This window comes from Electrona antarctica (assembly GCF_951216825.1).
Source record: "Electrona antarctica genome assembly, chromosome: 13".
Classification (NCBI taxonomy): Eukaryota; Metazoa; Chordata; class Actinopteri; order Myctophiformes; family Myctophidae; genus Electrona; species Electrona antarctica.
Window position 1 is genome coordinate 2957824 of NC_136794.1, and position 26457 is coordinate 2984280.

The following is a 26457-nucleotide window of genomic DNA, read 5'->3' on the forward strand; positions in this document are numbered from 1 at the left end:
AATGAGACAAATTAACTACCTTAGGTCTGGCCAGAGTACACACCTGAAACAACGAGCCAAATAACTACCTTACGTCTGGTACACGCCTGAAAAAAGACAAAATAACTACCTTACGTCTGGCCAGCGTACACGCCTGAAATAACAAGACAAAATAACTACCTTACGTCTGGCCAGAGTACACGCCTGAAACAAGACAAAATAACTACCTTACATCTGGCCAGAGTACACGCCTGAAACAAGACAAAATAACTACCTTACGTCTGGCCAGAGTACACGCCTGAAACAAGACAAAATAACTACCTTACGTCTGGCCAGAGTACAAACCTGAAACAAGACAAAATAACTATCTTACGTCTGGCCAGAGTACAAGCCTGAAACAAGACAAAATAACTACCTTACGTCTGGCCAGAGTACAAACCTGAAACAAGACAAAATAACTATCTTACGTCTGGCCAGAGTACAAACCTGAAACAAGACAAAATAACTATCTTACGTCTGGCCAGAGTACAAACCTGAAACAAGACAAAATAACTACCTTACGTCTGGCCAGAGTACACGCCTGAAACAATGAGACAAATTAACTACCTTAGGTCTGGCCAGATTACACACCTGAAACAAGACAAATTAACTACCTTACGTCTGGCCAGAGTACACACCTGAAACAAGACAAAATAACTACCTTACGTCTGGCCAGAGTACACACCTGAAACAAGACAAAATAACTACCTTACGTCTGGCCAGAGTACACGCCTGAAACAAGACAAAATAACTACCTTACGTCTGGCCAGAGTACAAGCCTGAAACAATGAGACAAATTAACTACCTTAGGTCTGGCCAGATTACACACCTGAAACAAGACAAATTAACTACCTTACGTCTGGCCAGAGTACACACCTGAAACAAGACAAAATAACTACCTTACGTCTGGCCAGAGTACACACCTGAAACAAGACAAAATAACTACCTTACGTCTGGCCAGAGTACACGCCCGAAACAAGACAAAATAACTACCTTACGTCTGGCCAGCGTACACGCCTGAAACAACAAGACAAATAACTACCTTATGTCTGGCCAGAGTATAATAATACATTTCAATCCGGTTTCAGAAAAGGGCACAGCACTGAAACGGCACTTGTAAAAGTAATCAATGATCTCAGGGTATCCGCCGACAAGAAACATGTGTCCGTTCTACTACTCCTGGACTTAACGGCCGCTTTCGATACAATTGATCACTCAATTTTAATACAACGTCTCGAGCACTTGATAGGCCTCTCAGGCACGGCCTTATCCTGGTTCTCCTCATACTTATCAGGAAGAAGCTATTTTGTCAGCCTAGCCGACTTTGTATCGGACACGCACAATATTGATTCCGGTATTCCACAGGGCTCAATCCTTGGTCCTCTATTGTTCTCCCTCTATATATTGCCGCTGGGAGAACTCATTAGCGCCCTCGGAGTGAATTACCACTTCTATGCGGACGATACGCAGCTGTATCTTTCCGTAGCCCCTGATGACCCCTCTGCCCTTGACCCACTGCTATCCTGTCTGTCCAACATTAAATGCTGGATGAGTGAGAACTTTCTCCAACTGAACGAGGATAAGACAGAAGTTCTTATAATTGGCTCTAATGAGCAAAAAGAATTGATAAAAAATAAACTCGGTAACCTAAATGTAGGAAGTAAGTCGACAGTAAAGAACCTAGGGGTTATTATCGATTCAGATCTGAATTTTAATGCGCACATTAATCAAGCTACCAAGACAGCTTTCTTTCATCTTCGAAACATCGCACGTATAAGAGCATATTTATCTTTAGATGATGCTAAAACATTGGTCCATGCCTTTGTTTTTTCGCGTCTCGATTACTGTAATTCCCTCCTCTCGGGCCTGCCAAAGAAGTCAACAGACAGAATCCAACTTGTTCAAAATGCGGCTGCTAGGGTTTTAACCAAAACTAAGATGAGAGATCATATTACTCCAGTTTTACACTCACTACATTGGCTCCCGGTGGTTTTTAGGATTGATTTTAAAATTATTTTACTTGTTTATAAATCCCTGAACGGTCTTGCACCCTCATACCTCCGCGAGTGCCTGCCCGGGTACGTTCCTAACCGCCCCCTCAGGTCCTCCACTGCTGGCCTGCTTGAAGTGCCTAAAAAAATGTCTACAAAAAAATGTGGTGAGGCAGCCTTCTGCTTCTATGGGCCTAACTTAGACACGCACCCTCTGTAGACATTTTTAAAGCTCAACTCAAGACTCACCTTTTTACTCTTGCTTTTAATTGAGTTTTAGTTTTAGTTTTAGTTGAGTTCTCTATTCTGACCTTTTGCGGTGTGCTTTGTTTCTCGTCCATCTATGTTTTTATGCTTTTTTTTGTTGTTTGCTCTTTACCATTGTTTTATCCGTCTAACTGCTTGCCTGTGTTTTATTGCTATTATTTTTGTACTGCCCTGTGAAGCACTTTGAGTTGCATTTATGTATGAAAGGTGCTATACAAATAAAGTTTATTATTATTATTACGCACCTGAAATAACGAGACAAATTAACTACCTTACGACTGGCCAGAGTACATGCCTGAAACAAGACAAAATAACTACCTTACGTCTGGCCAGAGTACACGCCTGAAATAACTAGACAAATGAACTACCTTATGGCCTGGGCCGGCTTAGCGGTGGATTCAGTGTGTCGCGGTTTCGAGTCCCGATCACCACAAACTTTACTGTGCGTCTCCCCCCCCCCCCCCCCCCCACACACACCCCATCTCTATCCCGTTTCCTGTCAACCTACTGTAAGTCTATCAATAAAGGCAAACAAAGCTCCCCAAAATAATACTAATACTAATATGAAGAAGAAGAAATAAAAAAAGTAAAAATAAATTGTGCCATAGAAACATTAACCGTTTTTTTATTTGCGTGTGTGTGTGTGTGTGTGTGTGTGTGTGTGTGTGTGTGTGTGTGTGTGTGTGTGTGTGTGTGTGTGCGTGCATGCGTGCATGCGTGCGTGTGTGTGTGACCTTGAGGAAGGCCTCCTTCTGTTCCAGGTGTTTGCTGATCAGAGGTAAAACATGGTCCGACTCCGCTCCGCTCCCCAGTTTATCCTGAGCTCCACACCAGTCCTCATCCCGACGGTACTCCTGCTCCAGGCTTTCCAACACACTGCACACCTGGAGGCACGCACACGCACACACACACACACACACACACACACACACACACACACACACACACACACACACACAGTAAGAAATAATGAGACATGAGGTATGTATCACCCAGACATGTCTCTCTATCTCACATCAGTGACAGTTCATTGTTTAAATGGTACATTTATATAACACTTTTATCCAAGGCACTTTACATACTATAGATTGTGCATTACATTCACCCATTCACACACACATTCACACACCTTCACATAGATTGTGCATTACATTCACCCATTCACACACGCACATTCATACACCTTTACATATATATTACATTCACCCATTCACACACACATTCATACACCTTTACATAGATTGTGCATTACATTCACCCATTCACACACACATTCATACACCTTCACATAGATTGTGCATTACATTCACCCATTCACAAACGCACATTCATACACCTTTACATAGATTGTGCATTACATTCACCCATTCACACACACATTCATACACCTTCACATAGATTGTGCATTACATTCACCCATTCACAAACGCACATTCATACACCTTCACATAGATTGTGCATTACATTCACCCATTCACACACACATTCATACACCTTCACATAGATTGTGCATTACATTCACCCATTCACAAACGCACATTCATACACCTTTACATAGATTGTGCATTACATTCACCCATTCACACACACATTCATACACCTTCACATAGATTGTGCATTACATTCACCCATTCACACACACATTCATACACCGATGGCGGAGGAAACCAATACAAGGCACCAACCTCTACATTGTAAGGCCACAGAAGCGTTGAGCAGCTTCAGTACAGTGTTGATTTTGGCAGCAAATTTCTATTAGTTTTAGTCATAGTCTCTTACATAGTTTTCACTTAGTTTTAGTCACATTTTAGTCACCTGGAATGTATTAGTGTTAGTCTAGTTTTAGTCGACTAAATGTCACAAGATTACAGTCGACTAAATCTATGGGTGATTTAGTCGACTAAAATGTGTTTTGGCGGGCATTGATGCCGTCGTAATAGAGCACCGAAGTCCTGACGTCACTGCCCTCTACTACCAGTAGAGGGCAGTGAGCGCAAAGGTTCATGTATGTTTTTATAAGCATTGTACTCTCCATAGGGGGATTTTAGATCGCCTCATATAAGAACTGTGTTTGAAAAATAAACCGATCACCCCGGCCTTTTCACTCATATGGATATGAAGCATCGACTGAAGGTGGAAATGTACAAATATACCCAAAGAGTAACAAAATAAGCGTTAGAAACGAGCCAAACAACCCAGAGACTACATTTCCGGGTAGGCTGCTTCTTCCCGCAGCCCGTCGCACAACAGAAACTGAACGTTAATTACGTTTATTTTTATTTTTATTGTATTGATATATAATGTATCGTGGTTAGTACGAGTCGAGTCACCACCAGCTGAGCTTACGTCAACGAGGAATCTCAGGAACGCAATATGTTGACAGCTGGGCGTGACGTATATGCTCAGCGACATTGCATTCATATGTAGTTTCAAGGCTTTTGCGGTCACATTAATTCCATTTTCTCTAGAAACTGGCTGTATCAAATATTAATGGACATCATTAACGACGCACAGCCACTCCCCTGACAGAAACGCCGAGGTGGTCGGTTTATTTTTCAAACACAGTTCTTATATGAAGCGACCTAAAATCGCCGTTTGGGGATCTCAATGAAAATAAACAAATACATGAACCTGGAGATTGACGACCTCTACTGAAAGTGACGTCAGACTTCAGAGCTCTATGGCCGATTTTATACTTGCTGAAAATAGCCGATCTACAAGCTCGAGCTTGTAGATCTGCTATTTTCAGCATGCAACCAAGTGTAAAATGACTTGTGTCTTTTTCTTATACGGGATCTCTTGTCCACTAGTCCCTTCCTAACATTTTACTCTAGTTTTTATCCGTTGACGAAATTGTCAACATATTTAGTCTCAGTCTTAGTCATCATAGCTTATAGTTTTCATTTAGTTTTCCTCAGTGAAAAAAGGTAGTCGACGAACATTTCTCGTCTTGGTTTTTAGTCGTGGAAAACGACACGGCCTCAGTACCTGCTCGGAGGTCTTATAGAAGGCCACAGAGGCGTTGACCAGCTTCAGTCGGTCCTCCATCTTCAACATGAGCTGCTGCCAGTGCACGGACACCTTCTCCGCACACATCCTGATGGCCTCCGGGTCGTAGTGCCCCGCTTGAAGCAACACCTGCACACGCGCCACACACACACACACACACACACACACGCACATGTGCACACACAGTGTACATGCATGACTTACAGTAGGAATGGCCTCAGGTTGGGACCAAATATCTTTAATAGAATGGTGTCTACGTTTGGCAGATATAGGCGAACATCGGGGGAAATGAGTTAACAGCACAGGCATGCAGAGTTAGGAGCCAGTCGGGAGCCAGCTTTAGGTGGTTCGGGCGATCTGGTTAGGATGCCTCTCGGGCGTCTCCCTAGGGAGGTCCTCGAGGCACGTCCCACTGGGAGGAGACCCCGGGGCAGACCAAGGTACATGCGCAGTTGGAGGAAACACTGGCCTTGGAACGCCTCTGGATCCCCCAGGAGGAAGTCACTAATGTTGCTCTGGAGAGGGAAGTTCTGGAGCCCTCGCGACCCGACTACGGATAAGCGGTTGAAGATGGATGGATGGATGGATGGATGGATGGCATGCAGAGTGCAGACTAGAGCTAGCAACCGCTAGCAATGCTAACAAAATCCTCAGTTTTATTTAATTCACTGCAAAATCCCCAATTTCTATACCCGAAAACAGTGTTTTGACATGTTACTGTACGTGTCGTTGGCGCGTCACTGGCAGTGAAAACATACATGTCATGTGATCAGTGACTCACCTCTGCTTTCTGTTGCACCTGAAGAGCACTTTGATGAGTCTTCTGAAGAGAATTAGCATGAAATAATGACTGAGGAGGAGAGGAGAGGAGAGGAGAGGAGAGGAGAGGTTATCACTCACACGTCACTGATAATAGAGAATGAATAGACTATCATCTTATATTTACAATTTACAATAGGCAATTAGCAGACGACGAAACATGGTAATGCATCATACAGTGGAATATCGATCATGAAACTATGCATGTATACTATAGTGCTATGTCTACATAAAATGCTATCTAAGTTACATAAGTTGAGTCTTGTGTGTGTCTGTGCATACCTAGAAGTAGGGGCTCGCAACTCACTTTAAGATGCTCCAAACTTCTATTCAGCGACAGCCAGGCAGAAACATGGTATTTGTTCTGCCTGCCTGTCGCTGAATTAAAGTTTGGAGCATCTTAAAGTGAGTTTCGAGCCCCTACTTATTTTTATGTTGACCGTCTATACAGTTTGGGCTCAGCACCAAAGGAGGATGTGCGTTACATATCTTACTCTGAATGCATACCTCTATAGCCATCTGGAACGGTGTGTGTGTGTGTGTGTGTGTGTGTGTGTGTGTGTGTGTGTGTGTGTGTGTGTGTGTGTGTGTGTGTGTGTGTGTGTGTGTGTGTGTGTGTGTGTGTGTGTGTGTGTACCTCTATGGCCATCTGGAACTGCTCGTGCTCCCTCTGTAGCTGCTCAGCCTCCGACAGAGAGCTAGCATTCACCATGCTAGCATTTAGCATGGACTCACCATTACGAATCCACCCCAACACCTATGGAGGAGGGGAGAGGAGAGGAGAGGAGAGGAGAGGAGAGGAGAGGAGAGGAGAGGAGAGGAGAGGAGAGGAAAATGCTATGATGTTATTTCAGTGGAGTAAAACTAGACAAACTAAAACGTGTGACTAACACTAGGGCATTCACTTCTGGTCATTTTTACTAGTTGTCTATAGTTGCCTAGTTTACTAGTCGACTAGTTGACTAGTTGTTTAACTACAACTTTAAAACGGTGTACATTGGTACACCGTTTAACTATAATCTACCTGATCTAGAGGCCTACAACATCGGGGGAAAAACAAAACAACTAGTACGTCAACTAGTACCACTACCAACAAGGTCGACTAGTGGATTTACTAGTCGACTAGTTGTCTAACTAATAGTCTAACTAACACACAACCTAAACTATAGACTGTCATGGCAAAGACTTTGACTAACGACGTCTCCACAACCTGTTGTTGCCACACGGTCGCTGCATTCCTATTACCTGTTTGACCTCGGCCTGTAGGTGGCGTAGCTGCACACACTGCTCCAGCCGCCGGTGCGTGTTCTATTACCTGTTTGACCTCGGCCTGTAGGTGGCGTAGCTGCGCACACTGCTCCAGCCGCCGGTGTGTGTTCTATTACCTGTTTGACCTCGGCCTGTAGGTGGCGTAGCTGCGCACACTGCTCCAGCCGCCGGTGCGTGTTCTATTACCTGTTTGACCTCGGCCTGTAGGTGGCGTAGCTGCGCACACAGCTCCAGCCGCCGGTGCGTGTTCTATTACCTGTTTGACCTCGGCCTGTAGGTGGCGTAGCTGCGCACACAGCTCCAGCCGCCGGTGCGTGTTCTATTACCTGTTTGACCTCGGCCTGTAGGTGGCGTAGCTGCGCACACTGCTCCAGCCGCCGGTGCGTGTTCTCGGCGCTCTGCTCCACCGCCTGCTGCTTCTCGTGGAGGAACTCCAGCAGGTCCTGGACCTGAGAGGCCAAGTCCACGTCCTTCTCTCCGGACAGCTCGATACCTGGAAGGAGGTTCAACACGTTCAAGGTTGCACTTTCACCCAGTGGTTCCCAAACGTTTTTATGTCAAGTACCCCCAAATTGACACTGATGAGCCGCGGACCCCCATTTGAAAGCATATGCCAGGGACCCCCCATAAGGGAAGATTTTGACGGCTCTAGCAGTGATTCTCAACCCGTTTAATTTCAAGTACCCCCAGTTTGACATGCATTAGTCTACGGACCCCCATTTAATTGCATTTCTATCTCTGGGACCCCCCATTTATATTAAAATCAATGTTATTTTAACTCTGAGAGTGTACAAATGTACATTTGTACACTCTCTGAGTTACAGACCCATAAGGGTCCATTTGGTTCCAAACTATCATTTAGCTGGGGACCCCCCTGGAACTCCCTCAGGTACCCCTGGGGGTCCCCAGACCCCACTTTTGGAACCACTGGGCTAGGGTACCTGATGCCTGGACCTCCATGATGTACTGGTGCAGGTCCTGGCCTTGACCTATGACCTCGTAGGTCATGCTGCCCATGGCCGCTTTCCTCTCGCCGTGCCGTAGGAGGCGCTGTTCCGCCGCGCCCATCGTCTCCTCGCTGCCTCCGCTTCCTGTGGAGCCGCCGCCGCCGCCGCTAGCGTCCCCTAGCTGTCTGGAGAGGTCATCGCTCCACGAGTCCAGCTCCGCGGTCACCTGATCCGCACACGCACACACACGGGAAGACCAATTTTGTCGACTAAAACTATGACGAAAAAATGGTCGACTACCGTTTCTCACTGACAAGAACAAAAGAAAAACTTAAGCTGACTAAAACTATGGCTAAAATATATTGACAATTTCGTCAACAAATAAAAGCTAGACTAAAATGTTAGGGATCGACTAGTGGAGAAGAGGAGATCCAGTTAAACTAAAAGACAAGTCATTTTAGTGCTGTCGCCTCACAGCTAGAATCCTGGGTTCGATTCCTGCTGGGGACGCTGTGGGCGCTGGGGGCGTGTTCCCTCCTCCGCGTCATCAGTGCCCATACCCGAGGCGGGGTTGGCGAAAGGGCCTTTCTGTGTGGAGTTTGCATGTTCTCCCCGTGTCCCCTAGGGTAGGTACCCTCACAAAAAACATGCAGTAATCCTGGTCTCTAAACTACCTCCCCCTGGCCAGCCGGGGCGCCTGATGGAGGGGAAAGGAACTGGTTGGAATAACGTGTTCCTTCCACACGCTACATCCGAAACTCTCCCCTGTCAGGTGAAAAGAAGCAGCTTGGACTACTCTTGCAAGTTGCATAAAAGGAAGAATGAGGTCAGTCCGCTGCCCCCCCCCCCCCCCCCCCCCCCCCCAGGTAGGCAGAGGAAGTGTAGCGCCCAGGATTACATTCGATAATTGACAGAGGTGAAACAATGGGTTTCAAAATGGTGGGATAAAAAAGAAAAAAAGTCATTTTATGATTGGTTGTGCTCTGAAAACAGCCCATCTACAATCTCACAATAGGTCGTGAGCTTGTAGATCTGATATTTTCTTATCAACTAGTCAACTAGTACCAACAAGGTCGACTAGTGGATTCACTGGTCGACTAGTTGAATAGTCGACTAGTTGCTTAATGCCCTAACCTCTACAGTGTAGTGCTCAAAGATGCGCAGCTGCAGACATGAGGCATACCTCTACAGTGTAGTGCTCAAAGATGCGCAGCTGCAGACATGAGGCATACCTCTACAGTGTAGTGCTCAAAGATGCGCAGCTGCAGACATGAGGCATACCTCTACAGTGTAGTGCTCAAAGATGCGCAGCTGCAGGAAGATGTCCAGCTTGATCTTCCTCTCGTGGAACAGCTCCTCCATCTGACCCTGGGCCTCGTCCAGCTGCTGCAGCACCCCCTGGATGTGGGCGATGGAACTGCAGTGAGGCGTCTTGTTGGTGGACATGGCTGCATCCCTGAGGGGGGGGGAGACAGAGAGAGAGAGAGAGAGAGAGAGAGAGAGAGAGAGAGAGAATTAATACATTAATCCAGAGTGATTTACAGTAAGCAAGAACAAATACATAGTGATTTACAGTAAGCTAGAACAAATACATAAAAACAATTGTCACCAAGAATCATAAGGAAGAACCTAACACCTAACAGTAGAAGATATGTAGAAGATATGTACAGTAAAGCTACGAGTATACACTATAGACGGCTATGTCTACATAAAATGCTATCTAAATGACATAAGTTGAGCCTTTGCATACGCCTGTAAGGTCGTCGAGGCTATGGCAAGTGCTACGGCACTAGCCTCGACATTAACACAATGACCCCCCCCCCCCCCCCCCCGCTCCGTACAAAAACCGGGAGGCATAATGTCGCTTGATAGCGGTTGCTATCTCTAACATTACACCTAGCTACATGTTTAAGCATGTGCTTCATATTTGTGTCGATTTCAGCTCTGACGTTTATGTCAGACTTTTTTTTTAAGATTTGTTTTTGGCTTTTGTGCCTTTATTGATAGTTACAATGAAGATAGACAGGAAAGAGGGAGAGACACGCAGCAAAGGTCGTCATTACCGGGACTCGAACACGCGACACACTGTCAGGCCAGAGCCTATATGTGTGGCATGCGCCTGGACCGCTTGGCCAGCGGGCGCCCCATGTCAGACATATTCTAGTATGTGAAGAGTCTGCCTCTGTGCTGTTAACCCATTTTGACCTGGGAACAATTCTACAAATGTCTTCTAAATCCTGACAGTTTTCTGAAAAACCCTATGTTTCGTTCTCAAACATTTTCATGTCAAGGACCCCCCAAAATATATGTAATTGGCCGCCGACCCCCATCTGAAAATATGTTGTTCCAGGGACCCCCCAGAAGCAAAGATTTGAGTTAAAGGGATTGTGACATAAAAAACAATTTTTTGTTGATTTTTGTGTGTTTTTTGGGGTGTCTTGACATCAATTTGCCAAAAAAAAAACGACATTTTAACATTCAGTGTATTCTCTGCTGTCTGGACTTTTGCGAATAATTATGCAAAAAACGGCTCATAGGGTTGGACGGCGGTGTCATCCGTATGACACTGCTAAACCTCCGCCTCCTCTCCTCTGCTCCCTGCCTACCAATTCTCCTCTCCTCCCCGCCCCTCTCCTCCCCTCCCCTCGTTCCTCTCCTCTCTTCTTCCTCCTCCACCATTCTGACCGCGACTCTGTTTGTTTCAGTAATGGCTTCTAGAGATAAAGCAATCTGCTCTGTTGTTGGCTGTGTAAATCAACACAGGTCTTTACACTATCCACCAACTGGCCTAGATGAAGACACACGCTCTAGGTGGATGAATTTTATTTTTGATGGTGACGTTCCAAACAAGATGTCAAAAAAGCGCCTCTTGGTGTGCGCACATCATTTCACCCCAGAAAGTTTTTCTAATCTCGGACAATTTCAGAGTGGATTTGCTACCAAACTTTCATTGAACCCAGGAGCAATACCAAGCCTTCGTGTCCCAATCCCAACTGTAAGTATTTATACCGCAATGCAGGAGTATATTTGTTTACCAATGAGCACATGCAGTGTAGACTGCATGTGCTCATTATTTTTCTTGTAATGCGATACCGTGGGATAGCAACGCATCGTGTGATAGAATCCACATTAAAAGTATGGTGAATAATGACAGGCTATAGTTGAGTATGATATCGATGACATTACACAAGTTTATATCGACGTGTTTGTGGGGTGAGAAGAGTGCAGGAGTACATTTGTTTACCGGTTGCCCGTATGACTACGTTGAATAGAGAATACATATTGTTGTCCATCCCTCTAGCCCCATATGTGCCCTCTCCCTACGCTCGTAGGGAGAGGGCACATATGTGGCTACCATCCCTCTAGACTAGTACATGCAATGATAGTCTTATTATAAATAACATATTTTAATCTGAACGACCTGACCTCGGTCTGTTTACATTTCAGCCCAGACCAGTGCATGCAGGTTCAGTACCAACAACATCTGTGCAAAATTTGACCAGAGACTTTGGCTGCCAGACTGACCCCATCACCATTAGAACAATGGGCACTCAATTAGGACCACGAACCCTAAAGACACAATTCAGGAGCAAATGTAAGTTTTCAGTGTAATTTTACTACTTTATTGGTTATTGCAGTGCACTATCCACTATCCACTGTCTGTTGTGTACGTCGTGGGCGAACTTGTTGCGGACTATCTTGCAGTAAAAAATCTACTTCGGGGGTCTGATTCGGGGTCGAATAAATGAGCATTAGCCGCCATTGTATGTAAAAAATAGTTTTAAAGTTTTAAAAGGGTAAGAAGTTCCGTGTGTTGCTATGGCTGCAGTAAGATGCTGTGAAGAAAAAAAACAGAAGACTTCCTCTCTCTGAGGGGGGGCGGAGAAGTAGGGAGGGGGGAGGGGTTGAGGGGTGGGGGGGCGGAGCGGGGTAGTGATTGACAGGAAAGGGGGAATTACCGACATCTACTGGCTAAAAGAAGGTGTTTTTCCTGGCCTTCTCAAGCTGCATAGAACAGAGACACAAAAACTCCTGCCAAGAAATACTGGAGTGGAGTTTTTCTGTTAAACTTTTTAGACACGTTTGAAAGACCATGGCCAAGACTTTTAATGTTGTTAAAATGATGACATAAAATAATGTCATAATCCCTTTAAAAACTTTGGCTCTGAAAGAATATATATATTCAAAGATTTGAGCCACATTTTCACGATTTTTCAAAGATAGCAGACCTACAAGCTCGTAGCTTGTAGATCTGCTATTGTTTCAATGGCTAAAGTATAACAATGCTTAAAACCCATTCTGGGCGGGAACCCCTTTTGGTGTTTTACCCCTTCAGGTCAGGAACCCATTTTTGGGTTCTGTACAGTATGTACAGTATTCAAAAATGTAAAAATGTTGATGCTGCTATATAAATATTTGAAATTTTTTTTTGTAGGCTCTACAGCGCCGAACCAACTTTTATTCGGCTCTAAAATAGGAGTATGAATCGCGCCTTAGAAGCTCCGCAAAGGCAGCCCCCTACTTAACAAAAATGCTCACAAATTGTTTGTCATGTTTTGGCAGTTGTTGTTTTTGTTTAGTTGTTTTTTTTTACCTGAGCTGTTGTATAAGCTCCTCCCCCTCCTTGATGACGTTGAGCGTAGCGTCCAGCGTGGCGGTCTGCTGCTGCTGGAACTGTTGGATCAGAGCCTGGACCGAGTCCACCGAGTCCCCCAGAACCTCGTCTAGAAGGTCCTTCTGCAGGTCCTCCAGCCACGTCCATAACTAGTATACACACACATAAAATGGAAAAAGTACTCAATTGTTTTACTTAAGTAAAAGTACCAATACTGCAATTTAGAACTACTTTGTTACATAAAGTAAAAAGTATCGGCATCAAAATGTACTTAAAGTACTAAAAGTACTCATATTGCAGAATGTCCCATTTTACAAGTTCAAAATGTGTACAAAATCTATAGAAAATACAGTAGAAGATCTACAAGTAGATTTGTCTATTTTCAAATTGCCAAAATGTATAGGGTTGAAGTGGTTCATGTATGTTTTCTAATCAAAATTAAAATCTCCAAAGTAACCAGTAACTAAAGTTTTAAAATAATTGCAGTGAAGTAAAAGTACACATTTTGGCTCTGAGATGCAGTGGAGTAAAGTAAAAGTGCTGGAAATTGAAAATACTCAAGTAAAGTACAAATACACGGTCAAAGCATTTCCGGGGGTCCCCCAGCCAAAAACGTTGAGAACCCCTGATCTAGAAGGTCCTTCTGGAGGTCTTCTAACCACATCCATAACTATTATACACACAATCCATAGCTATTATGAATAAAAGTGTGTGCGTGCGTTGCATGTGTGCGTGTGTGCGTGCGTGCGTGCGTTGCGTTGTGTTGCGTGCCCTACCTCCTTGGTGTGTGTGTGTGTGTGTGTGTGTGTGTGTGTGTGTGTGTGTGTGTGTGTGTGTGTGTGCCCTACCTCCTTGGTGTGTGTGTGTGTGTGCGTTGCGTGTGTGCCGTACCTCCTTGGTGTGTTTGTGTGTGTGCGTTGCGTGTGTGCCCTACCTCCTTGGTGTGTGTGTGTGTGTGTGTGTGTGCGCGTTGCGTTGCGTTGCATTGCGTGCCCTATACCTCCTTGGTGTGTGTGTGTGTGCGTGCGTGCGTATATGCCCTACCTCCTTGGTGTGCGTGTGGAAGGACACGCTCACGTCCAGCAGCAGCTTCCTGTTCTCCACGCGCCTCACAAAGTCCTGGATGCTGACCTCCAGGTGTCTGGCGGCGCTGTAGATCTCCTCCGGGTCACACTCCCCCGTCTGGGCCAGCTGCTCTGCCGCTTCCAGGAGCTTGTCCGCGTTGGTGTATGTGTTCTGGACGCGCGCACACACACACACACACACGCGGACACACACACACACACACACACACACACGCGGACACACACACACACACACGCACACAGTTAAAAACGTTCACTCTGAAAGAATATATATTCAAAGATTTGTGCCACATTTTCACGATTTTTCAAAAAATAGCAGACCTACAAGCTCACTCGGCGCTCATTGTTCATTTATGTTTTAATATGTTTCGGAAAAAATAAATAAATAAACTGAGTTCTTTGTCAGGCATGCCCAAATATGGAGTCCGTGATGATGTCAGAACCATCATTGTGATGTCAGAAACAGGCCAGCTCCATATATGGAGATCCTATAGGGGTGATCATCATCATCAGGTGTGATACATTGCCTTAATAATTTGGGTCTGGACGAGCCTGGGGCAGAGAGGCTTTTGTGCTGTTTCTGGGACAACGGGCGATCCGATCAAAATTTGAAGTCGGTCGGTGGGACAAACGGTTCTCGAGTTACGTGGATTTACAGGCGTTCACACAGAGACGTTGGTGCATTTATGACAGGATAGACAGACAGACAGACAGACAGACCTGTGCGACCTCTTCAAAGTCGTCGTGTCGTTTCTGCAGAGCTCTGGCTCGGTGCAGAGATTTGCCGACTCCACTGTGTTTACTGAGGAACGCTTCGCCATGGTTCTGAACCCAGTCCATCACCTAGAACCACGCACACACGCACACGTACACACACACACACACACACACACACACACACACACACACACACACACACACACACACACACACACACACGGACACACACACACACACACACACAATATCACAATACTGTAAATGTCTTCTAAATCACAACAGTTTTCTGAAAAATGTCGTTTCTAAAATCAGCGGTTCTCAAATCTTCTCACATAATTATTCAGATGGTCAGCTTGTGACAATAGTCACAATGGCAATGGTTTTGCCCTCGGTGTTGACCATCATTTCCTTTGTTTCCTTGGCATTGAGCCGATCTTCCTGCACTCCCACTCCCACGCTGTCGGCCCCATGAACCAGGAAGTGAACCCCACTCCCACACTGTCGGTCCCATGAACCAGGAAGTGAACCCCACTCCCACACTGTCGGTCCCCATGAACCAGGAAGTGAACCCCACTCCCACGCTGTCGGTCCCCATGAACCAGGAAGTGAACCCCACTCCCACACTGTCGGCCCCATGAACCAGGAAGTGAACCCCACTCCCACGCTGTCGGTCCCCATGAACCAGGAAGTGAACCCCACTCCCACACTGTCGGCCCCATGAACCAGGAAGTGAACCCCACTCCCACACTGTCGGCCCCATGAACCAGGAAGTGAACCCCACTCCCACACTGTCGGTCCCCATGAACCAGGAAGTGAACCCCACTCCCACGCTGTCGGTCCCCATGAACCAGGAAGTGAACCCCACTCCCACACTGTCGGCCCCATGAACCAGGAAGTGAACCCCACTCCCACACTGTCGGTCCCCATGAACCAGGAAGTGAACCCCACTCCCACACTGTCGGCCCCATGAACCAGGAAGTGAACCCCACTCCCACACTGTCGGCCCCATGAACCAGGAAGTGAACCCCACTCCCACATGAACCAAGGACTGTCTAAAGAGGACGAGACGCGAAGACCGTACGGGCGACGCCATGTTGCTCCATGGTGCTCCATGGAAGGAAAGAAACATTCGCAGTTGAGACCAGGAAGTTGTACATGCCCAAATGTGTGCATGTACAACGGTTTTCGGCGTGTGTGTGTGTGTGTTGCGTACGCATTTTTAGCCATTTTCTGCCGAATATTTTCTGCAGCCGAATATTCAGTGCATCACTAATCCACACCCACACGCACACACACACACACACACACACACACACACAGTGTACCTGCTGTACGTCCTGCTGGAACACACACAGCTGCAGTCTCTGGTGCAGTCTGACCTTCCGATGCTGCCACATGTTCTCCAGCCTCCTGTGATGATGCAACACCTCGTGGACCACGTCTAGGATGCAATGGACCTGAGGCACGCACGCACACACACACACACACACACACACACACACACACACACACATTTAGACCCGAGGACGATTCCACAAAATGTCTTCTAAATCTTGACAGTTTTCTGAAAAAGCCTATGTTTCTATGCGAGTCGTTCTCAAACATTTTCATGTCAAGGACGTGAGTTAAAAACGTTCGCTCTGAAAGAATATATTCCAACCATTTGGGCAACATTTTCACGATTTTTCAAAAATAGCAGACCTACAAGCTCGTAGCGCGGCACCGAGTGCCGCGCTACGAGCTTGTAGATCTGCTATTTTTCAACAGCTAAAGTACAACATAGTGCTTAAAACACCAAAAGGTGTTCCCGCCCGAAATGGGTTAGTGTTAATTTTGTCGGCTAAGACGTAAGATGTTTGTCGACTACCTTTTTTTCACTATAGCCACAACTAGTCTACATCGTCATCACGTGTGAAAACAGGAAGGAAACTGACCGCCTTTGAGTAATTGGCGGTGGCCGTCAGCGATTCAGAGTTGCCGGGACTCAGAGGCCTCTGGAGGACGTCCAATAGGGCTTTGCCGTCTTGGCTTACCTGCACGCACACACGTACGTACGCACACACGCATGCACGCACACACGCACGCACAGACAGACACAATTATTCAGAATGGTCACGTGTTTAAAAAGACAAGGGGTGCCATTATTAAAAATACTGCATTATTTGGATGATTATACAATATAAAACTTCAGATCTAAAATGCAATTGCCCGTCTAAAAAAATCAAATAATGTGAAACACGAATCTAAAATCCACCATCATTTAAAGTCATTTGACCCATCTCTTGGAGTGGTGAGCTGCAGCCGTGCCGCGCTCAGGAATCATTTGATTAGTTGATTTCCCCCCCCCCCCAATCCAACCCACTGATGCTGAGTACCAAGCAGGGAGGCACTGGGTCCCATTTTTACAGTCTTTGGTATGACCCGGCCGGGGATCGAACCCCGACCTCCCAGTTTCAGGGCGGACACTCTAACCACAAGGCCACTGTCTGGTCAAGGTTAACCGTTTCCGTCCATCCGACGTGTCAGCACGTCCTAGGGGTCCCAATCGACGCGTCCTAAAGACGTCTGTAGACGTCCTAGCGCATCCTCAATGATACGGGGCGAGATAAGAATATTCTGAATTTTTCCCTTTTTTAATTTGTCAGTTCGCCTTCCGGCTACCGTATGCTCCGCTCTGTCCCCATGTTAGCTTATCATTGAGTTAGCCGTTAGCGCGGCGGAAAGAATGACTCGTCTCTCCTAATCCAGGGCGCTTTCCGTGGTGTTGAACGGATCGATATACTGGCGCTTAATTTCTGCTCCTCATCCGTCTCTCCCGCAAAATATGAACGCTTTTTGGATCATATATCGTATAAACTATGCAATGTAAGCTAGCTATGTAAAGTGAACTTTTTTTAGTGGATTGTTTCAGGTTCATGGCTTTCCGAGTAAAAGCGGCCATGTTGTTCCGGCACCCCAGAGCTCCTATTTTGAAGGACTTCCCTCACTGATTGTGTTAAGGGTCAAGTTACCTCGCTGTAGGCCTGGGTCACCTGCTCGTACAGACTCTGGTGATGGTGGATGTTGATCTCCAGCTCGCTCATCTCGGACGGGAGACCTCCCTCACTGCACACCTTGCACCACGCCTCCACACCGGACAGGAACTGCACGTACACACACACACACACACACGCACGCACACGCACGCACGCATGCACGCACGCACGCACACAGTAGACAGTTATTGCTGTTGACTAAAACTATGATGGAAGATTGGTTGGTCGACTACCCTTTTTTCACAGACGAAAACCAAACAAAAACTAAGCTACGATGACTAAAATTAAGACTACGTTTGGAAAACAAATAAAAACTAGACTAAAATGTTAGGGAGGGACTATAGTGGAGAGGAGATCAGTGGATCAGTGGATTCAACAAACCACATACTACAATCCAGATTCGGCTCAAACAAGGGATTAAATTCATTTTGCTCCTATGCCACTAAAATGTATACCCATTCTACATACTGTGAAATAAAAGGTTCAATCAATCAATCAATGACAGACAGACACGGTACAGTACAGTCAGTCAGTCAGTCAGTCAGTCAGTACAGACAGTACAGACCTAGACAGACAGACAGACAGACAGACAGACAGACAGACAGACAGACAGACAGACAGACAGACAGACAGACCTGCTCAGCCTTCTGGTGGAAGACAGACGACATGGCCAGTATGGTGGACCTCTCGTCGAGCGCGGCGGCGAAGCTCTTCCAGTCGAGGTCGAGCTGGGCGGAGATCTGCTTGATCTGCGTGGCGGCGTAGTGCCCCGCCTCCTGGAGCCGCCCCGCCACCGACACGATTCTGTTGATGTTCACGTAGGCGTTCTGGGCACACACACACACACACGCACGCACGCACGCACGCACGCACGCACCATTCATACATACATGCATGCATTAGGCTAAGATGATTTGACCCAAAAGAAATTCCAATAGTAATCGTTTAAGGTTTTTTTTTATGATCCTTAGGGCAGTATTATGCGTGTCTTAAGTACCAGGTCTTATTACTTAACTTAAGACCTGGAGGCGTGATCAATGCCATTTGGCCACTCAGAATAGCCAAATGGCATTGACCACACCTCCAGGTCTTAACTTAAGTCATAAGACCTGGTACTTAAGACACGCATAATACTGCCCTTAGGGTCTTAACAACAAATAACATGGATTATTATATAAATTGTGGATCATGGTAAATTCAGGGGTTGAACGTTGAGGTACCATTGAAAACCTATATAAAGCAAACTAGGGGTTATTCATGATTCTGAATCTGAAAACGGCCATAGCCGTCTTCACAAATGTCATCACATTTGGGCGAGTGGCTATGGCCAACTCACAAGTCATCTTGTGGTTGGTTGCGCTCTGAAAAATAGCAGATCTACAAGCAACCAAGTGTAAAATCAGTGTGTGCATGTGTGTGTGTGTGCTCACTGTTCCGCTGGATATGGTAATCAGCGTTTGGTTTCTATTAATAAATATGCACTGTACAACTTGCCAATAGTGTTCAGTTACCACTAAGGTAAGAGAAGTGAAATGGGCAAGCACCAGGCTTCCTCTCTACACAAAAGGCCTCACTCACAGCGGGGGTACTGATAAGGGTGGGAACAGCCAAACAAGAGCCACTAGTCAGCATTACTAACCCAATGACTGTGTCTAACTATAAAACATTATGTCTGCATTTATCTAAAGGTGGATATGTAATCCCAATGCCTAAAAGGAATGTAAATGACTAATGTGTTAAAACCCTAAATAAGAGAGGGGGCAAACTGCCATGAATAGCTGAAGTCAACAACAGGACTCCTCCAAACTGCCATAGATGGAGAGATAGATAGCACCTCATGGTCTCCACTGTCAAATGTCAGTGGGTAATATACTTCCTGATCTTTCAACCAATAGTAAGGTTGGCTGTAAACCAACCACAGGAAGGACTGATGACAATGTGCTCAGCAGCCAATGATGCCAAGCTGGTACGGAACCGCCCACAGGGCGGGCTCCACTAAACAGAGGTTTTATAAACCCTGCGATGACTCTAGTAAGGCAGATTCTAGTACAACCAACTAAGATGAGTCCAGCCTCGTGCCAACGTACGATGATTCAACACAGCTCACATTGACCAATGGTATGTGTGAGAGGGAGGATGACTGAGTTAAGCAGTCACACCTGGCCTGAGTCAAACTAGAACTGGACTCAGAGCTGGGTGTGGCTGCGCACCTGTTGTGCATGGACTTGATCAAGGCACAACAGGTTAAATCAGTCATCGCGACAAACACTCAAGAAGAGAGCCTCTGTCCGGACGGTGGAGAGCTATCTGCTCTCCTGTGTATTAATATTATTGTGTATAATTCCCTGCACATGGAGGAATAAACGTTCAACTTAAGGAAGCTGCCCTGTCTTGTGTCCTTCCTTGCCCTGGGTGGTGACTAGTCGGTCACATTTGGAGCCTGAACAGGGACATGGAGGGACAGCAGCGAACTCCTGGGACTCTGCGGAGGTGCAGCAGAACACTGCCACTCTTCAGCAGCATCAGTTTCAGGCATAGCTTGCTATTGACACGCGCCTGCAACAGGCGGAGGCACAGTGGCAGCAGTTACACCAAGAAAAGGAAAGGCCGATGGACAGCAGTTACCGGCGTAATCACCAGCGCCTTTTGCAAGGACTACTTGCATAAAATGACGGGGCCACCGGCCCGGGCTACGTGTGAACGGCATCCTGGTGAGGACCAGCCACCCAGTGTCCTGGTGAGGACCAACGAGCCCGACTACAGGTCCCAGCAATCTGGTCATCGGCCTAGCTACAAACCCCAGCACTCCTCGGCAGCAGCGGAAGGCAACAGAGTTGTCCACCTGAGTGTGGGGAAGCAGAGCATCAGCCACCGTGGACAACGGCCTGCAGCTGGAGAACCCACCAACAAGCCACCATCGTGACTCCACTGGTGAGCCTCCTCCCAGCCTGTCCAAGCAGCCCTTGCAGCAGCATAAGCCCGAACCACCTCTGCCAACCTGGTCAGCAGCCCATGCCTCTGGTCTCCAGGAGTGAGGGGGAGGGTGGGGGGCTGGACATTGGGGAAGTGTGTGGGACAATGTTGTTTGAGGGGTTTTATTATTTTAGGTATAGCAACCCTGTTTCAGAGTCTGTTGTTGTTTATGTTAGGAATGGTAACCCTGTGTCAGAGTCTGGTGTTAAGATTTTTTTTTTGCTTGGTATGGGGGGGGGGGGGGGGGTGGAGAGCTATCTGCTCTCCTGTGTATTAATATTATTGTGTATAATTCCCTGCACATGGAGGAATAAACGTTCAACTTAAGGAAGCTGCCCTGTCTTGTGTCCTTCCTTGCCCTGGGTGGTGACTAGTCGGTCACAGTATGTTAATGCAAACTATTAATAATCAATGAATAATGTGTTATCATGTGTTGTAACCTGCCTGTAATTGACGAATGTATTATATTTCTGTCTCATTTATGCAGGTTATTTACCTAACCAATCACCAACTAACCGAACCCTAAGTAGCTAGTTCATGTGTTAAATGTATGTTTGTGTTAAATGACAATAAAACTATAAAAGACACTTGAGTTATGTTCATTTAGGCTGGAGGTTTGAGTAAAGACGAAACTCTGTGTGTAGCTAATTTTCCTTCCAGAGGGAGTAGCCAAAACGATATGTTATCAACTTAGCAAAGAAATCGTAAATAGCTATAAATCTGGACACTCACCATAGAGTTCATGGCAAAGTGGTTGTGTTGGGTTTGTAGATCTACTGCATGCTGGTATCCAACACCGATCTCTGTGTGACTCTGGAGGAATAACTCCTTGTTGTGACTGATCCACTCAAACATCTAGCACACGCAGCACACGCACACACGCACGCAGACACACACACACACACACACACACACACACACACACACACACACACACACACACACACACACACACACACACACACACACACACACACACACACACACACACACACACACACACACACACACACACACACACACACACACACACACACACACACACGTTACTATACATGTGAGGACGGTGAGTTTACGAACTAGCATTAGAAAAGCGGGGTCACGTTGATGACATCTACGTAACTGCCGACACGGGTTGATGACATCACTGCAGACACCGGTTGATGACATCATCATCACTGACCTTCTGGGCGTCCTGCTCAAAGAGGCGGAGCTGAAAGCACTGGTCCAGCTTCAGCTTCCTGACGTGCCATGATTGGTGGAGATGCTGCCGAGAGGCGTGGAGCTTGTCCAGGAGACTGGACACCTGGACGGACACACGCACGCACATACGCACACGCACACACACACGCACACACATACCAGTGTTAGCTCATTGACACATTTCAACGCACATTGGTGTTTTTATATATGAGATTTTATAGCAGAGTTATAAATGTGACCAAATTTGACTGAGGGACTGCCATTGGATTTTTTTGAATTTTCGTTTTGATGTCATGTGAAATGTCAATTTGAAGCATAGCTTCAAATTGACATATTGGTTGTTCAGTTTGACCCACCAGTTTTGGAGATGTGGCTTATAGAGTAATGTCTATATGCAAGGTTACTCTCCGTGGTGGTAAATACGGTATGATACAAGAGAACTATAACTTGTAACTTTTATTTTTGTAGAAGAGGCAAACTAATATTGTTTATACCGTTTGCTTTGATGGAATAATTGATTGAACATGCACGCAATAATATGATTTGATTTGGGTGTGTCCTAAAATAAAGTGTTTTTGTTGATTATTGTGTAATTTGTTTGTATGTGTAAACTGGAAACATTATTGTACTATAAAAGTATATTTTCCGTTCATCTTTATCCTATTTAGTGTAATAGTATTAGTTAACTATAATTAGATTAATACACGATAATCAACACTAACACTTTATTTAGAACACACCCAAATCATATTACGGACTGCCTCTTCTACCAAAATAAAACTTACAAGTTAGTTACAAGGCTGCTTTCTGTCACGCGTGCCAAGCTGTCATTCTCTTGTTTTATTATTTATTTCTCAATAATGAAAGAAGCATTCATATTTTACTCATGATCAGAGCTCCCGTTCGGACAACCCGAGACTATAGATGATGACTGGATCACCCTTTGATCAACCGACATTCTGGTCGTCAGGTATAGTTTGACCAGCGAAACATTGTTGTCTGAAGGTGGGCCGAATTAAAAGAAAAATAAATCCCTCTCTACCTTAGGCACCAGGCTCTGGAAGTCAGCGGAGCCGGAGAGGCAGGTCCTCCCAGACACGGTGCCCTCGCTGGAGCGAATGCACTGCAGCAAGCGCTGGCCCTCCCTGTCCAGATCCTCCACTGGAGCCTTGAGAACCTTCGGACACATGATTTAATTGATTGGTTGATTGATTGGTTGATTGATTGAATTGATTGATTGATTGATTGATTGATTCCTTTATTATCCCACAGGGGAAAATCAGTCGGCCATCTTGCAACAGTCAACTTTTCTCGTACGTTCTAGTGATCAGCTCAAACTAAAATACTCTTTAACTCGCTGGAATCTGGACGGAGTTCCAAACGGGTTTGGTTTTATTACAAACGTTATCAACGTGGCTATGATGCGTATATCTGCTTAATGTTAGCTTTATATAAATGCCTAGAAGTATGCTGTATCATCTGACGTTTATAAAAACCACGTGTGTGCACATGAAGACACAGACAGACAGACAGACAGACAGACAGACAGACAGACAGACAGACAGACAGACAGACCTTCTTCTTGAGTTGTGTGTGTTCGTCTATCAGACGGCGAGAGCCTTCGACATCCACGGGAAACTCCTTCTTAGACAGAAGCTCCTAAAGAGAGAGAGAGAGAGAGAGAGAGAGAGAGAGAGAGAGAGAGAGAGAGGGTTAATGTCCAGTGCTCCCGAACGATACGCACATTTAACCATAATTGTGACATGACACACGACACCATATAGATACGATATAACTTATTTATTGTCTCCTTTAGTTGCAAATAATTACCATTATTACATGGCTTGGTTGAATGCTTGATTCTGATTGGTCAATCGCTTAATTCAGCGGTGAATTATGTGTCGATAATGACCGCTCCGCTGTATAACAGACCGCTGCCTAATCAAACCCTCTGAGCACCAGCTGCGCGGCTGCGCCCCGCTTGATTTACTGCTGTTTCCAACATGACAGCCATGTAAACACACACACACACTAGTGACACACAATGTAATTTACAGCTAAACATTGCTCTTAAAAATGTTTTTGAAAACATTTGAGCGAGAAATAGACGAAGCAGGACCCGAAAATGGATTCTATTTGATCAACTCACTTCCTTGTTTTCCGACAGTGCTGCAGCCCTGCAGCTGCAGACGCAGCCAGCGCAAACTTATGGAATACTTTTTTTGTTGTGTTTTGGGTCAATGTATTAATTGCGAACGCAGTGAGCATTTACTATGAGACCCAGCAGATCATGTCTGTGTGTCTGTCACGCTGTAACACCACCCGCCCACCACCAGAGGGCACAGCTGTATCACACACAAAAACACACATGCACGCACACACACACACACGCACGCACGCACGCACGCACGCACGCACGCACGCACGCACACACAAAAAACTTAACTTAAAAAAACTTAACTTAAAAAAAAAACTTAAAAAGGAAAAACTTTAAAAAAAAAACCTAAAAAAGAAACACGCACGCACACATACACACACTAAAAAATAACTTAAAAAAACATTTAATTTAAAAAAACCTTAACACCTTAAAAAGTACGTAATTTATTCTAATTGTTGTTATTGCAATTTACGAGCTGCGTTCGCTTCCCGCGTTTGCGCGTCTTACTTGTTTATGTTAGTTAGCCATGTAATAAGCGGGATAATATCTGGCTAGGTGGTCATTGTCGGGAGATAATTCACCGACAGGGAGTTTAACCACCGAGGCGAAGCCGAGGTGGTAGCCAGATATTATCCCTTACTTAATGTTGGCCCTCGTCTTTCAGTTAAATGGTGCTGTATTTAAACGTAAGCCTATAACCTCACTAAAACTAGTACAGTGCAGAACACTGAAGTCCTTAAGCCAGAAACCTAACTATGTTAAACCTAACCTTAGTCTCAGTAAAACTATGTTAAACCTAACCTTAGTCTCAGTAAAACAATGTATGTCTAAACTTAACCATAAGTCTCAGTAAAACTATGTATGTCTAAACCTAACCTTGACCTCACTAAAACTATGCTCTATAAGTTATAGTCAGCCAATGATTTGTTTTTTGTTTTTTTGATGTATTAATGCTGTAAAGTGCACAGAGACCCCCTGGGGTGATTTTGTACTATAAATAAAATAAACTGAAAATAAACTGAACTGAATCAGAGGGTCCCCAGCCCTTCGACCCCTGTGGGTCCCCAGCCCTTCAACCACTGGGGGTCCCCAGCCCCTCTCTTGCCTGCAGGTGGTCGAGGCGGGCCAGCAGGTGCGTGGCGCTGCAGATGAACTCCTCCAGGGAGACCCTGAGCTCCATCCACTGGTCATGGTCGTAGTCCAGAGAGCCCTCCAGGTCCTCCGTCAGCTGGGAGGGGTCCACCAGTCTGGACAGACCCTCTACGGACACTAGGCTGGTCTAAAACACACACAAACACACACACACACACACACACACACACACGTTTAGAGAGACCCTCTACTGACACCAGACTGGTCTGAAACACACAAAGAAATCAAGCGTAGCGATAGTTCATTGCGGCACGGAAGGCAGAAGGTTATTATATATGTATATATAGTTCCCCTCATTAATTCCCCCTAGTAATTCATTCTGCTACTTAAGCAGCCTCAGCTCGCCTCAGATAATCGGAGATATCAAATGTGATATCAGACCTGTGTCTCGGTACGCAGATTATCTGATATCACATGAGCAGAGCCACACCGCCATTCTAACATGCAATAGATGGTTTATGGTCAATCTCAGCTGAAGTGTCTCAATGAAATACATGGCAGTGAAGGAGCCGGCTGGACCAGCTCATGAACAAACACTATATTTATGAACCATTGAGACCTTTATGTCATATAATCGGTTCAGGAATATGAAAGAAGCCGTATAACGTGTCTACTGTGTTGCTTTTCGATGTTTACACTGTGTAATATTATAGAGGTATCTAAAGAGCACAAACTAGTTTCCGAGTGTGTCCGACAAGTATCGCAGGACTCAATAAAAATCAATAAAATCAACTCAATAGACTCAATAAAATGATGTCCTGTCTGTGCACATCAAAAAGCAAGTTATTGGAAAACAACCTGTGATATGTCTTCTTTTAAATTCCTGGACCGATTATATGACAAAAGGTCTCAATGTTTCAGAAATAGTGTTCGTTATGGGCTGGTTCAGCCGGCTCCATCCACTGCCATGTATTCATGTAACTTCCGGTGTGAGAGAGTGTCATGGCGCAGCCCAGTCACGTGTCCATACCTTTCATTAGAGCCTAATATGAAGGCTCTGTGACGATTTTGAAAAAAGAAATCCCCTTTGGAGCTCAAAATTGGCAGCCATCTTGCATTTGAAGATCAAAAATAGGTCAAATCATTATATACACACCAGATATGTATTCCTTGACCAAAATAAGCTCTGAAACCATGTATTGTGCATCATTGTAGGTCAAACCATTAAAAAGTTCATTTTCACGGTAGCCGTTTTG

The 26457-nt window shown here is 45.5% G+C and overlaps 1 protein-coding gene across 1 annotated transcript in view; it reads right to left on the reverse strand.

The window, feature by feature from the left end:
• Window positions 1-26457, reverse strand: part of kalrna (kalirin RhoGEF kinase a) — a gene marked incomplete at its 3' end in the record, with an annotated part of 163675 nt that overhangs the window by 103992 nt on the left and 33226 nt on the right. The window contains exons 5-23 of the mRNA XM_079518619.1: window positions 25215-25388; window positions 23527-23610; window positions 22994-23128; window positions 21932-22054; window positions 21481-21603; window positions 18411-18602; window positions 17752-17883; window positions 16675-16773; window positions 16066-16197; window positions 14741-14863; window positions 13980-14171; window positions 12915-13084; window positions 9602-9776; window positions 8315-8546; window positions 7700-7866; window positions 6742-6861; window positions 6067-6135; window positions 5265-5414; window positions 3011-3160 (exon numbers count right to left, since the gene is read on the reverse strand). Of these exons, the coding sequence (XP_079374745.1) occupies window positions 3011-3160; window positions 5265-5414; window positions 6067-6135; window positions 6742-6861; window positions 7700-7866; window positions 8315-8546; window positions 9602-9776; window positions 12915-13084; window positions 13980-14171; window positions 14741-14863; window positions 16066-16197; window positions 16675-16773; window positions 17752-17883; window positions 18411-18602; window positions 21481-21603; window positions 21932-22054; window positions 22994-23128; window positions 23527-23610; window positions 25215-25388 (2742 nt within the window). The remainder of the gene's footprint in view (window positions 1-3010; window positions 3161-5264; window positions 5415-6066; window positions 6136-6741; window positions 6862-7699; window positions 7867-8314; window positions 8547-9601; window positions 9777-12914; window positions 13085-13979; window positions 14172-14740; window positions 14864-16065; window positions 16198-16674; window positions 16774-17751; window positions 17884-18410; window positions 18603-21480; window positions 21604-21931; window positions 22055-22993; window positions 23129-23526; window positions 23611-25214; window positions 25389-26457) is intronic.